We start from the raw sequence: 14,559 nt of genomic DNA, 5'->3' as shown, positions 1-14,559 counted from the left end.
TGTGTAAAGCATAGTAAGCATAAAGCATAGTAAGTTTATTGTGCATGAATACTGGATGGTTCTATATTTTTAGTGCTTAGAAGCCTATATATTATTCCATTGACCAATGACTGCATTGGATATAATTAGTTATATGCGATCACAATGTCATTCCCATACAAGTATCTGAAAGTATTCTCTCTATAGCATTATATTTCAGCTTTTTTCGATTTCCAAGGTGTAAAAGAATGATCTTGCCTGAAATTATCCTTAATGATCCTGTAAAAAAAAAAAGACTCTAGCCTGAATATGTGCTGATAGGCATTATCTCGCCTTTTTTGAAATCCCTAATGCCCTTAGCCCACTTCCATGGACATATTTTCCTTGCTCCCCAACGCAGCTGTAACTGGGAACCAGTCAGGTTTCTTCAAGGAGAGAAAAGACTGTGTAAGAAAGCTTAAGCGTAGGACAGTTTTCAATGGGTAGCATGAATTAAATGGAGAAGTATCTGCAAAAAGCAGGCTTTGCCACCATGGGTGTGTGGTAATAAGAATGGTTACAACAGGACCTATTTAAGGGTCAGAGATCAGAAAAAGATGGGTAAAGAGAGAAGGAAAAGGTCTTGTGTCTGGAGAGAAGGAAAGGAACATCAGCCATACCTTGTTTGAGATTCTCAGGATAAGGATGTAGTTTAAAGTGAAACAAACATTTTAGAAAGAAGATAATATTAATGAAAAGATAAAATAGCTTCCACTTCCCAAGAGAACTGAGTAATAGTATGTACTTAGCTTGTCTACTACTGGGCAGAATGTGTACATTTGCAGATGCAGTCTGATTAATTTATAGTAATTTAGATATCAGTGGTAGTTCTCTCCAAGAGCCTAATCAAAATGCTGTTGAAATGAAAGAAAATATTGCTATTGACTTCACTGACTTTTGAATCAGTTACCAGAACTGTTACCTTCTTCCCTCTGAAGTCAGTGAAAATGTTTCCAGTAATTTCCATAGAGGAAAAAACCCTGGGAACTTAGGGTATGTGTAGGGAAATGTCCTTTCTCTGCTATTCACAGTCCATGTTGCAGTCAAAAAACTAGTATTTTCATCTTCATGTGATAATGCGGACCATCTTGAAGAGGTACAGTTAATGTTATTTTCCCTTGTACTTAATAAGAAATAATGAATGGGACACTGTAGAAAAATCAGATTCCATCTTTTCCTTAGAAAGATTCTGATCTGCATTTATGTCAGTAACTAGTAATACAAATTAGACTTGTATAATTTCATAGGATTTTTTTCAACACATGTATCAAAATAATCTTGCATTGGAATATTTTCAGATTTAAAAGTAAATCTCTGACTTTCGACATTTGGAGATTTTATTCACAGTTGAGTGGGCATGTGTGAGGCACACAGCTGAACCAACACAAATGAGAGCTAGGGAGAACTATGCCAAATTACACCATGTTCTTGCAAAATGGAAAACTCATAAATAGGTTCATCTTGCTATCAACATGAGAGGGATAAAAGAGGAAAGCAGTGAATTTGGGGTGGCAGTTATGATTTTACTGAAGTAAGCTTTTCAGTAGATGGGATGTATAAAGGTCAATGTGATGGGTCTGGTCCTGCAACTGTAATTGAAACAAAGGATTCCACTGAAAATAAAGTGAGTTATTTGCATTGAGAAAGGCACAAACATTGCTTGGTAAATTCAGTGTTAAAATCTACCTCATCATAGCAAAAGTTTGGTTCTAACAGTCACAAGGAATTAAAAATGCCTGTGATGCCTCAGTTAGGTACAATGGACGCAGTCCATCTCTATAAATGGTCAGATGAAACGTATCCTGATGTACAGTATATTCTGGATGGAGTATCACTCTGGATATGAATAATTTTCATTCATTTAATTGAAGAATATTTAACAAAAAGAAGGACATTTAGTGCACAAGAATGAGGATATTATCTGGAGGGCATCAGTCTGATGAAAGGAGTCTGATAAAACATTACGAAGATAAACAAGGAGAAGCAGTCTGAATATTTAAATGAAGAACAGAAATAGAGATGTAAAATTGAATGGGAATACTAATAATTTAAAGAACTGAGAGACTAAAATAGTTATTTTAAGTTAATGTGTTGTTCAGGATAATTCACACTGAATTCTGTTTTAATAGCAACAAGGCCACAACATGGAAGCAAAAGCACTTATTTGCCCTTATTTGTTTTCAGGAGACTTCAAGAACGTAAGATGATTCTTCATGATTTAAGGTGAAAGTTTGTTGCAAGTCAGAGTAACGTATCATATTACTAATGAACCTATGTTCTTACTGAAAATATTTGCACTGAAACCAAGTCCAATATTATGTTAGAAACTTAATAACTTACAATACAATAAACATGGAGATTGTAAATACCTGAATTACAAGTCAAAATGTATCATCTTCCTGGAAGAAGAACAAGCCTGATCATTCACTGAGAACAACAAATAGAAATTCTTTTCATGATGTAAAATATTGTATTAGGAGGTTATAAAGAATTTAAAACATCCAAATAAAATGAAGATACATAATATTAATGAAATGTACAGTGTTGATAACGATTGGGATCTTATTATACTTTTGGGGGATGTAAAACTAATTAAGTAATTAATTAGAAAAGTCTGATAGAAGACAGGATGGTAACTTATAGAAAAGACAAGTCTGATATACTGAATACCTGAGTAAGTAAATAAATATCAAGAGAGACGTGTCTTGCAGTTATTTAGATTTATGCTCATGGAATCTCACCCTCCTGGTTTTTGGCTGGTCAGTAGCACACAACACCAGGTTTGATATTTGTCATGCTGCTAGCACGAGACACACAGGCTTGAATCTTGTCTGTGATTTAAAGTGATAGCATTAATCAGGATGCAAACTGGAGGAAGCTTTTGCATGGGTCTGTTAATAATGGCAGGTTGCTCAGTGGCCAAGCCCGGAAATTGTGCTACAATATTTCTAGGATCATATGCCTATTATGAAAGAAAGAAATTAAGTGAATTTTCCATGATTAATTATATACCACCCATTTGGTACTGAAACAAAGCTGAATTTTAGATAAACACAGAACTTTTTTTTTACTTTCTTGGATAAATCCACAGCAAAAATATTGTGTACTAAGTGAGCTGAAGATATCCCAGAGAAAGATTTTTGCATTACCTTTGGCATCAGCTATCCTTCCTGCCCTCCCCCTTTTGAAAGGGTTTATTATGAAACTTAACATTCGTGTTTCTCTAATGGAGTTACTGCTTCTTTTGTCTTTCTATCACCTTTCCTGGGCTGAGAAGAACAATGTTATGAATACTAATTTTTTATAAATATTTATTTTGGCAGCAGAAGTAGCTGAATTTACCTGCTGTCTGCCTGGTGAAAAAAATATTACTTTGAACCCAGATCAGATCCTTGATGTAATTCAGCAAATGAATGCACAGAGTTAGGCAGTACTACAAGACAAGAGGGCAGCTACAGAAACTAGGGGTCTGAGTGGAAGCTGTTTAAGAAAGTAAGAACCCAAGATATGTGGCTCAGCCTCTGATCTTCATATCACACCTCCATAGTTTTGTATTCTTGTAGTCATTCATATATATGCAAAATCAATGTAAAAGACTATCTAACTGGAGCAGCAGAATTTTAGACCTTATTACTAGAAGTGGAAGTGAGCACTGGAGTTACATGGCAGTGTAGAATCAGTGTTCCACCAGTGTAGTTTGATAATACGTGGCATGCACAGGTAATAGCAATCTAAGTAATATTATTGCCTTCCCTGAATGATTTTCTAAAGCAAATACGATGCAGTAGCTGTATCAGCCCAAGTCAGGGTGGCACTGAGGACACAGAAACAGGAAGAGGCTACAGTTAGGAAAAGATGGAAACTGCTTCAGCCAGTATAGCTGCATATTGGCAAATCTTGGTCTGGTTACTTGCAGTATTAGATTAAAATCTGCTAGGTTGATTTACTGTCACTTGTGTTCTATCCCGCTCTTCTGATGGTCACTCATACCCTCAAAGCAAGAATATCTGATCTGTTGAGCCAGTTTCTGAACTGCATTCATACATAGAAATGGGTGGTGCTGACAGAAACCTGAGATAAGAAACTATAAAACAGCTTAGTCCTTAGTCCAAAGTGGATGAGAAACTTTCCCTATCACTGTCAGATCCATTTGAGACTGTTGTTGCTTTCCCTTCTTTTTATTGCTACCCAAGCAGTTTTTCGACCCCTTTGATCTTTATTTCCTTGTTTTCTGGTGATAGACGTAAGAAATTTGTAAGAGAAATCAATGGAAGTTACCACAACATGTTAGGAAACAGATACCTTTATATTTAAAATCACATAGTAAACTAAAGTATGCTATGTAAGATGAAGTGAAACTTAATGTACCTTCAACAGTTTAGCTGATTCATTCAAGAAATCCTCCATGCTCTGAATTTCAGGGTTAAATTTGTCAAGCTGTTGGATTATTATTGCAATATGTTTTCCATGGCTGACCATCTTCACCATGGAGAATCCTATAAATATAGTAAATCATTAATTTTTCATGCTTCCTTCAGTTGTAGCATAATGTATGTTGATAGGCTCATAGAGAAGATATACTGTAGTAATGTAGAAGCGAACATTTAGGTCAAGCTTTCAAAATCACAGTTATGTGGAGCAGCTAGCTGGAGAAATGAGAATACAGTGCAAACATCAATAAAATAGTAGACATAATTACATATTTCTTATTCTGCAAGTGTCTCAAAATGATCTTTAGGATGGTACCTAAAATGGTTTCTGAATCAGGTTATTTGGTGAAATATAATTAAAGTTAATAAGAAAAGCATGATTTTTCTCATGTGTGCTGTAAAGGTCTTACTCAATACCTTGCTCTTCCAAATGAGATGCAACTGAAAGCAAAAGTTTAGCCTTAAATCTTATCACATGTTGTTATTAGCAGCCTGATTTTCCAAAACAACAAAGGAATAGGAATAGAGAGGGATTATAAGGAAGCAAACAAACAGTGTTGGTCAGCCAGCTGGGCAGCAGTTGCAATACATCAGTAGTCTAGGTCACTGTCGAGGTTGCTGAAGGCCCAGCAGTTGGGTACCTTTCCTGCTTGGTGCTGTGTTTGTGAAATGACTGGATGACATCTATATCAAATGATGTCTTACCTGTATGCCTGAGACTTTGCAGAACTGGCTACCTTGCTCTTAATGTTCCTATGACAAGAACTACAATGCATTTGTTCATATACATGCGCATGTTGTTGTGTATGAAAGACCAATGACAGTAATGATCAGGGCTGAAACTCATTAATCTGTTTTAGCAATGGGAAAAAATGAGCACAGAAGTATTTTTCCATGGAGAAAATAAAAATATATTTTTGAAAATTGTTAACACATTTTATATATCATCATATTTTGATGTTAGAAAAGAATGCTTGATCAAGATGATTCATTCCCACTGTGGTAAAGAGAATCCATTTCTTGATTTAAAAGGATATCATAAGATTTCCAGATACAGTGGTTTTGTACTCTGACTTTCAGCACTATCATTCTCAATAATAACTCTCTTAACAGCACTTTTAGTTATTAACCTCAAAGTGCTGAAAAAAAGAGTTTGTCTGATTATGTTTGATACAGACTTTTAGTTACCTGGTATGACCAAGATAAAATGTCTAATTAAAATAAAAAGTCCAGAAAAATAGGGCTGGATCATGCCAAGGGATGTAAATAAAAACCAGAAGTGCTACCACATCTCTGTCACAGGGGCAATCACCATCTTTCCACTCCTCTGAGAATCGTGATCTGTTTCTCTGTACCTGTCAGAATTCTTACACACACAAAGGATTTTGGATAAGGGAGAGAGAAATACCTCTGTACTCATTCAGGCTGAATCGTAATTCAAACTCCAGCAGCTCTGCCACTGACAAATATTTCTTCTTAAGGCATAGTAGAAATAAGTTTGAGCTCTCACGCTCTGTAAATGCTGATATTCACCCCTGCCCTCATTAATCATTAAATCCATCCATAAAACTGGAATATGAAAACTAAGCCATATGGTAACGCCTTGAGAACTCTGGACATATGAGGTTCTCAATAAAAAGAACCTCACTTGTGACTGTATTTAAACAAACTGCTATTATTATAATCAGTGTTTTAAAACATACATATTAGGAATAAAATGCTTTATGTTATGATATGCACCCTTATTTCCACACAGACATTTAGGGGAATATTCTAATTTCTATGTATAAAAATTATATTTATACTAAACATTATCATTTATACTATCCAAAAAGGTAGAAACTTTCTTCTATTATCAGATGTAGGATTTCACTTACAGGAGGTAAGACCTCAATTTAGGCTTATCTTACAATGGAGCTTGGAGATATTTTACAAGCAATTGCATAGGATGAGCTTGCCCATAAGTGCAGGGATTGGTTTCAACGACCCGATGCTTTCAGGTTTTACACTGGCTCCTGTGCTCCTATCCTACAAACACTGGGATTGCCTTCCCTCTGATGAAAGCTGTCCTTAAAAAGAACCAAGCCTCCCTGCAAAATTCGGTCAGATCAAGTCGCTACTGCTCAAAATGGAACGGGGATTTCACCCAGCTGTGTGCTAGAAAAAGAACCACTGAGCACAGGGTACAACTGTCCCAGTGCCTGCCTCCTGCCATTCTGCTTTACTCTGCTGCATCGCTGGCTGCCGCCCGAGCGTAGCAAGGAGCAGTTCTGGGCACAGGTCCTCTTTTCAGCAGATTGCTCCCGTAGGGCAGCAAAGCATCAGATGGAGAACATTCACCCTGAGGAGCTACAGCCTGGATCTTAAGTTTATTTTTAAGTTGCATGCATGTCAAAGTAGGGTTTGCATACCTACTGCAAATATTTTACTCGACACAGTATCTGGTATTTCGTGGAACTTTACAATTAAATATTAATTGTGCAAAACCCTCTGCAAATAAAGTGTATTATATTTATGAGATCGGTAAGCCAAAGGACACCAAGGCTGGCTGCCTGCCCGAAATCACAACAGTTAATGAGAGCTGTGGGAGCAAAGACCGACACAGGCCCCATTGACCTTTTCTGTTGTATTTATAAACACACAATAAACAAGTGAAGAGCCTGCCCGGCGCTTCTGACACTTTCACACATCACTCATTTCACCCATCCGTGTTTCGAGGTCTCACAGCCGGCTACAGCCGGTCCTGCTGGAGTGTTGCAGCCGCAGCGGTGCAACCCCCCGGGGGCAGGGCGAGGGCCGCCGCCTGAGGTAACCCTCGAGCGGGCAGCGGCACCTTCAGCCCGGTGCTTCCCGACCCCGTACCTGGCTGCCCCCGCCAGCCCCGCCGGGCCCCCGGCGCCTCTCCCTCAGCGGCGGCACGGACCGTCCGGCCGCAGAGACCGCGGCGTGTGGCGGACCTGCCGGGCGCTGTTGCGAAGGGGCGCGGGGGCTTCTGGGAGCTGTAGTTTTCTCACACGCCCACTCCAGTGTTGCAGGACTGCACAACCCGGGGCAAAGAACTACGCTGCCGGGAAGAAAGATGGCTGCGATTGTTTGCTGCCGTTGCCAGGCAATTCGTTACGCCCCTCCTCGGGTTTTGCGCTCAGGAGCAGCTGTGAATCGCTCCGCCTGTGGTCACGGGCTCAGGTGGGCCGGCTGCCATCGGCAGAGGCTTCCTGTGCCGAAGCAACCTCGCTCAGGGCTGCCGGGGAATAAGACTACAAATCCCGGCATGCCCCGCGCCAAGGCGCGCTGCACGGTGACTCCATGTGCGCCGCTAGGCCTGCTGGGACACGTAGTGCCCTCACCCCCTTGCTCCTGTTACGCAAATAAGCAGCGAGTGGGCGGGGCGAGGACACCAGGGGTCCGCCCCCTGGCCGCCATCCGATTGGTGGGGGGCGTGAGATGCCGCGGGGAGGCCGAGCGTGGGCCCGGGGCTGCGCATGCGCGGAGTGGGAGGGGTGGGGGGGAGCGCCGCTGCCGGCCGCGCAATGTTTTGGGGGCTGTCAGCGGGGCGCGCAGCGCGCGGTGCCGGCGGCCGCTGTCTGCGCTGAGGGAGCGCGCGCCCCGCACCGGCTGGAGCGGGAGCGGCGGTGGCGGCTGCTGCGGACCCGTCCGAGCTCTCCCTCCCGGCGGACAGGCAGCGCTTAGCTCCGGTCCCCCGAGCCGGTAGCCCCCGTGGCAGCGGCAGGCGGCGGCGGGGTGGCAGCGGCCGCGGGGATGATGAACAGGTTCCGAAAGTGGCTCTACAAACCCAAGGTAAGTTGTGAGGAGTCGCCGGGTGCTCGCTGCCCGGCGCTACCTCAGCCGCCTCAGCCGGGATCACCCTCGCCCCGTTCGGTCGGGATGTCGAAGCGCGGACCCGGCGCGCAGCCGCGGGTCGTTTGGCACCGGTTCCTCGCTCAGCCGGGAGCCGCGGAGCGGGGCTCGGTGCGGTTCCCTTTGGCCGGGTCGTGCTGACCGCGGTCGGTGGCGGCTCCGCGGGGGTGTGCGAGGCAGCGGGGCGGGCGTGCAGCTCTTACCGGTGTGCGCGGAGCGCTCGCCCGCTGCGCAGGCAGAGATGACAAAGCAGAGCGTGTGCCGTGCTGCGGGCTGGACCTGGCGAGAGCACGGCCCGGGGCGCACGGCGGCACCCGGGAGCCTCCGCAGCCACTGTGGAGCTGCCGGCGGGCACCGGAGCAGCTTCTCCCTCGCCCGCGTCTCGCAGCCGTACTGCTGGCGGCTGTCCCGGCGGTCTGCATCCGGAGACAGGCTGCTCGGCTGTCCCCGGTCTGCGGTTAATGCTGCCCACCTGCACCTGAGAACTTCCGAACTTAAATACGTAGTTGAATGGTGCTCGGTGGGTGCGTATTTTCCGCCTTCTTCTTCTCGGTTTGAAATTCTTGGAAGGAATCCAGGAATCATAGCTTGCTTTGTAATGAAATTACCATTCTGTGGCACGAGTTAAATAACAACTGTCTGGAGAGTGATCTTGGCTCACATGTGACGTTCGGCTCCTATATCAAGGGCATCACTCGTTTTGAACATCTACAGCATCCCTTTTTTTTTTGCCCAGGCATTACAGCAGCCAGTTATTCACTTTATGAAGTATTTGATTTCATTTTTGCCCTTCTCTGTTACTAATACCCGTTTCTCCTTGTGTTTTAAGTAATAGTGTTAAGTCTTACTTTTGTAAGCCTCTCCAGCACACAGTGCATTCTCCCGGATCACAGCCGGTATTGCTGATGTTTTGTGGGTTTTTTTGGTGTGTTTTCTTTGAAGAGGTGCGGTGAGACTGCAAAATAAAAGTTCAGATTATGCTGGCTTTATGGGTTTTGCCTGTAGCCGTAACCCTGGTGAGTGCTGTTGGAGAACGCACACTTGTCTGATACTATTGTTAGTTAACCCATAGGAAAATAATGTGGATATTAAGAAACTGAAAGTACGTAACAAATTACAGGTAGTTTTCAGTGAACTTTGTTATTTGTTTGTGTTCTATGCCAAGGAACAACTAAGAAACTGTTAATAAACAAAAAGAAATACTGGTAATCTTAAACACAGGAGAAATCATTGCCAATACAGCTTTGTCACTATTTTTATCAAAATTGAATAGATTTCATGTTAATGTACTTTCAAATGGAAAATTAATCTTTTTATGGTAGAATTCAGTTACTGATATACTGTTCCTTTTTCTCTGCTGCCTGTTCAGCATCCAGGCTCTGAATCAAGCAGTGTATCCACCTATTTCTCTGTGACTTTTCTGTGATAAATGAACTTTCTAAGCCTGTTACATGGCAATAGGCCTTGCAAATCAGTATTATCTAATGCAGTTAAAGTCAGCACTGTGTCCTTCTTACTGTATATTTGTACTTTGCAAATAGTTTTTTTGCTACTTTCAATAGCTTACTATATCATATTTGTGCCTGTGTTCAGAATGGGCTACTGGTGAATTGTAATAGAGTATGTTCCTTCAGAAACAAGTATTTTTCCAGATGTGCCTATTGGATCAGTATGGATAATATAATTAAATATGTAGAAGTTTACTAGCAATTCTTTGGAACAAAGTAAGGTGGAGGAGCTCACATTTAGAGACTGTACCCTTCCTGGTTATATACCACCTGCTTCCCTGTTTCAGGGAATCTGTAGGATTAGTGGTTTCACAGTCTGTTTTGAAATGGGTTTGAATATAATGTGTTTTGAAGATTACTTTTCTGTATATTTATGGCACTTATTCTGGTGGGGCTGTCATCATTAGTGACGGCGCTTTGTTATAATCCTCCATTGGGTATTCTGGATGCTAGGTCCATTTTATCAGTTAGATTTTGCTACTACCAATAACAGGGAAGGCTTCTTCTGAAGTATTCCAAATACTACTGCCATAAAATAGGATTTCTGCATGGCAGCAGATTTTGATGGTACTGGGCATTTGGCCTATGGCTTTGACTGCCAGAGGTACTTCTGAAGGCAGGGGGGGATGACATCAGAATGCAGCAAATTCTGAGTACAGCTTAATGTTTTAGCTTAATCCCAGGGGAACTATTTCATGATTCCTCCTAAGAAAAAAATCCAATCCCAAAATATGTAAATTAATTCAGCTTAATCTTTGTAAATGGGGGAGATGAGGAAATGAAATTGAACCGTCAGAATAATCATGAAGTTACTGTAAGATGCAGGGATCTGCATCTAGGCAGAGATATTTACTTAGTAACTGCTGCATCTCTAAACATACCAAGGAGGGGAGAGGGAATGTGGGCATAGGAAGTAGAAGTCTTGACTAATGTTGTGAGCATGTAGCAAGAGCAGCAGGACTTCCCTAGATCCCTGTGCAGTCAGTGCTCTTCCTGTCCAGCCCTATTCTTCAGGTATGCTGATGCACTGGATTTTAATAAATGGGATCAAGTGCTGCGGGTAGAGGTAACCAGAGGATGAAATGAATAGCAGTGATGTGCTCTGTGTAGCTGCTAGGAGGCAGACTTTGAACTGATGTACTGGAGATGGAGCAGGGACAAGATTGTTTCCAGCCTCTGTGCCACATTGATTATTACTTAGTTTTGAAAATATTGTCTGTAAGATATGTTTTCCTTTTGGGGACTGCAGATTCAATTCATTAAGTTTTCTGCGGGAGACTAGTGTTTGCTTTTGAATCAGGAGAAAATGCAGAGGAGTGACTTGATGCAATAGTGTTGTTGAATTGCAGAATACTGGAACAATAGTTACTCTGTGTGACCTCCTCAGGACACTGGAGGCTGAGACAAAGGATGATCCCTTCTAAATCAAAATATTTGGCTGTCTGCAAAGATATAATATCTCCTGTCACTGCAGGGAATTTATCTGGTACTTTCTGCTGCTGGAGCATTCCACAGGTGTCAGATCAGGACCTGCTTGCAAGCAGGTTTGAGCATTCAGTGAAAATATGGAACTGGACTGTTTCTTGTGGAGGTTTGAAATGCATTTGATATCCAGTGTATTCTGAATAATTCCTGTGAATGTTGCTGCTTAAATCTAGAGACCACCTTGAAAAAAACTGGGTAACTAGCTCAGCTCTTCAGAATTGAGCTAGAGTTTGATAGTTTGAAACAACTGTTTAGTGTTTGACAGGCCTCTAACCACAACTTTGAGATGTTTTCAATCTGTTTAACAGAACAGACTGAAACTTCCTCAGTGTATGTTTATTTTTAACATTTTTAGCAGTTTAAAAGTACTGCTTGTTTTGTGTTTTTGTTTGTGAAACTGAATAAATCTTTACCTGGAGAATAAAAGCTGAGGAATATGTTTTGGTTTGGCTTTTCTTGTGTTGTTTTTTATTAAGCTGGAACCTAACCTTTTTTAGGTAATTATTTCAGTTGTGCATTCACTAACCTGGTCTTTTGCTCCTATTTTTTTTTTTTTTTGCATAGTAAAAAAACGCAAACTTCTTGCAGTGAACTTTGAAGAATTTGTAATCCACACAAAATTCATAGTCATTGGTAGTTAATATATTGCTTTGTGAATGCTTTGTCCCAGTTAAATAATGCTCACAAGGCTTGCAGAAACCTGGCGGGTTTGTGTAGGTTTTTTTCTTTAATAGCCCTCTGCTCCAAGACTAACCAAGGTGGAGCTGAGCCCTAAGTGTCTGTTCTAACTTGCATGGAGATGTGAAGACAGGTTATGGAAATGGCCCCAGCTATTGCCTAGGAGTCAATGATTATGAGAAGTAGGTTCTCAGCAGACCTCTTTCACGTGCTTCAGAGGATATGCATCTTCTCCCCCTGGAGTGCTTGGAGATGCTGAGAATTGCAGTTGCTACATTCCTGGGTATTTGTTTTGAAGTAGTTTTCGTTGGTTTCTTTTTTAAATTGTCATTACTTTCTGCAGCTGGATTAGGGGATACCTCAAGCCAAGAGGTTCTTGCTGTCTGTTAACATGGCTCTGCAATGGTGCTGTCTAATCAGAAATAGCATTTAGGGGTAAGTGGAGTGGCAGGTCCTGGAGAGTGCCTGGAGAGGCACTGTGTTTGTGCACAGTGCCTTTCTCTAATTTTTTTGAGGGCTGTCTTGCATTTTACAAAAGCAAGCCATAGCTGGTAATAATTTTTACTTATGGTAGTTGTTAAGGGCCTTTGAACAAAGGGACAGGTATGCTAATTTAAAGAGAGGCTTAAACCAAGAAACAGTAAATGGATATCTTGGAAGAAGTTCTCATGCAAGTAAGAGAGAACATTCCTAGGGGATCAAGAGCAACCCTGTAAAGTAGAAGAATGAGAGCCAGTGGCAACAAATAAATAACCAAATGACTTCCTGGATCTTCTGCATTACTTTGCACAAGAAGTGTTTAAAAAAAGAAAAAGGTGAGTGAATGGGAAAAACTGCACATAAAATAATTTTTCTCAGCAGTATTGTTGGCATTGCTTAGTGGCAGAGCTGACTCAAAGTGAAAGATGGGAAATACAATAGGAAATAGTCATTTTTTTTTATTTTGAGGAAGAGAAAAAAACATGTTTGCAGGAATATTTGTAGGAAAAATTGATTGCAAGTAGAAAAAGAAGGGATCTTTAATGATTAATAGAATTAGAAGAATTAGAAGAATGGAAAGTAGTAAAAAGATCACACAGTCAACTATTGGCTTAACATACTGTAAAGAGCATTTTCAGAGTTGGGTCAGTCGAATGAGATGCAGGAAGAGGGGGAATTATTTTAAGCAGTGTTTTGATTGATGGGTGGAGATGTTCAGAAATGGAAAAAGGACAAAGCTAGTGACATAGCCAAGCAACTATTGAGACTAGTTTTGGGGGAGTGAATGAAAAAGGAAGGATGATTTTACAATGATATGTAGAAAGCAGTTGGTATCTTATTTTAGCTATCATCTCCAAATCTTACAAGTGAAGGATTTCTTCTTCAAAGAAGAGGAGTGAGTTCAGTGTTGGAAAAAATGTCTTGGAGAAAACTATTTGAATAAGGAGTGAAAGAAGAAGTAAATGCTATTTGTAGCATAAAGCTTCTTTTTATTGGTGCCATATAGAGATCAAAGCCTTTGGGCTCAGCAGTTCGTGAACAAAAGTTGTTATTTAATGCAATATTTATATTAATTTCTAATGATTTTCAGACAGCAGAATGAAGAATTTTTCTTACTTGGGGAAACAGCAGTGACTGAAGATTTTGGAGATCTTCACTATTTTCATGATCAGCTCTTTGATCTCAATGATTGGCTTAATTATTGTTGCTGGTGTCTGGTCAGAGGCTGCAGTGATTGAATGCTGTAATCAGCATTATTGATAACAATCCTGAGGAAGACAACTTGTAAGTCTATGATTCTAAGTCCATACATTATTCAGTTTGAGTTTTGCACACTGAACTGCTTCATTTTAGAAGCACCATCTAGTGGTTTGAACACAAGAGTGGAAACTAATAATTCTTCACTGTTTTATTCTGGCTCTGCTGCTAGCTGAAGACCATTACCTGCAGTCATGTTGTTTCTTAGCTTTGATTTTACCTGTATCTGAAGAAGGAAAGTGAGAAACTATTGCAGTTATCTAAAAGAGAATTGCTCAGCTGTACTTAATTCTTCTGATGTGAGAGAAATACATACACCTTTATGAACTTATTTTTGATGTTGATTACTGTGAGCAGAGTCATTGTATATCAGATCACAGGTCCAGCTAGTCTGGTGTGATGTCTGGTGGTTAGCTTTTTCTGTGTCCTATAACGCATGCCTAGGGAAAAAGATGAGATGAATAGAAACTGATATTTCCCCTGGGCTTTGTTTTAAGCTTATGATAGTCTGCAGCATAGGAGTTTGCTGAGCTGCAGATTGTACTCTTATAATTCAATAGCTTGTGAACACTCTTTCTCAAAATGTCTAATCAGTTTTCAATTCACTTATATTTCTGGTCTCCATAATGATGGCTTCATAGTGCTTAAAGCTGAGGTTCATTCTAGTGAGGTGTTTTCTTTATAAAGTTTTTCAAGCAGCCATTAGTGTGACCTAATACATATTGTCCTCTAGACTAATTTCCATTCTTTCTCTTGGAAATTTGATTTGAACATTTAGATTCTGTTCTTCTCTTCCCCATGTAATGGTACTTAATAACGTTTTGAAAACAATACTTTTAAGGATC

The 14,559-nt window shown here is 41.0% G+C and overlaps 2 protein-coding genes across 5 annotated transcripts in view; one reads left to right on the top strand and one right to left on the bottom strand.

The window, feature by feature from the left end:
• CFAP99 (cilia and flagella associated protein 99) overlaps positions 1-4,512 on the bottom strand; it is a 49,330-nt gene extending 44,818 nt beyond the window's left edge. Inside the window, exon 1 of the mRNA XM_034064856.1 lies at positions 4,387-4,512. Within this exon, the coding sequence (XP_033920747.1) occupies positions 4,387-4,506 (120 nt within the window). The 5' untranslated portion in view covers positions 4,507-4,512. The remainder of the gene's footprint in view (positions 1-4,386) is intronic.
• Positions 4,513-8,025: 3,513 nt separating this feature from the next.
• The window catches only part of ZFYVE28 (zinc finger FYVE-type containing 28), a 151,588-nt gene continuing 145,054 nt past the window's right edge, over positions 8,026-14,559 (top strand). For all 4 annotated transcript variants that reach the window (XM_031048432.2, XM_031048431.2, XM_013128909.3 and 1 more), the window contains exon 1: positions 8,026-8,246. In XM_031048432.2, coding sequence (XP_030904292.2) covers positions 8,208-8,246 — 39 coding nt within the window. In that variant the 5' untranslated portion in view covers positions 8,026-8,207. The remainder of the gene's footprint in view (positions 8,247-14,559) is intronic.

Source organism: Melopsittacus undulatus, chromosome 7, assembly GCF_012275295.1.
Source record: "Melopsittacus undulatus isolate bMelUnd1 chromosome 7, bMelUnd1.mat.Z, whole genome shotgun sequence".
Classification (NCBI taxonomy): Eukaryota; Metazoa; Chordata; class Aves; order Psittaciformes; family Psittaculidae; genus Melopsittacus; species Melopsittacus undulatus.
Note: the sequence above shows the minus strand (reverse complement) of the source record. Positions and strands in the feature narration are given on the sequence as shown.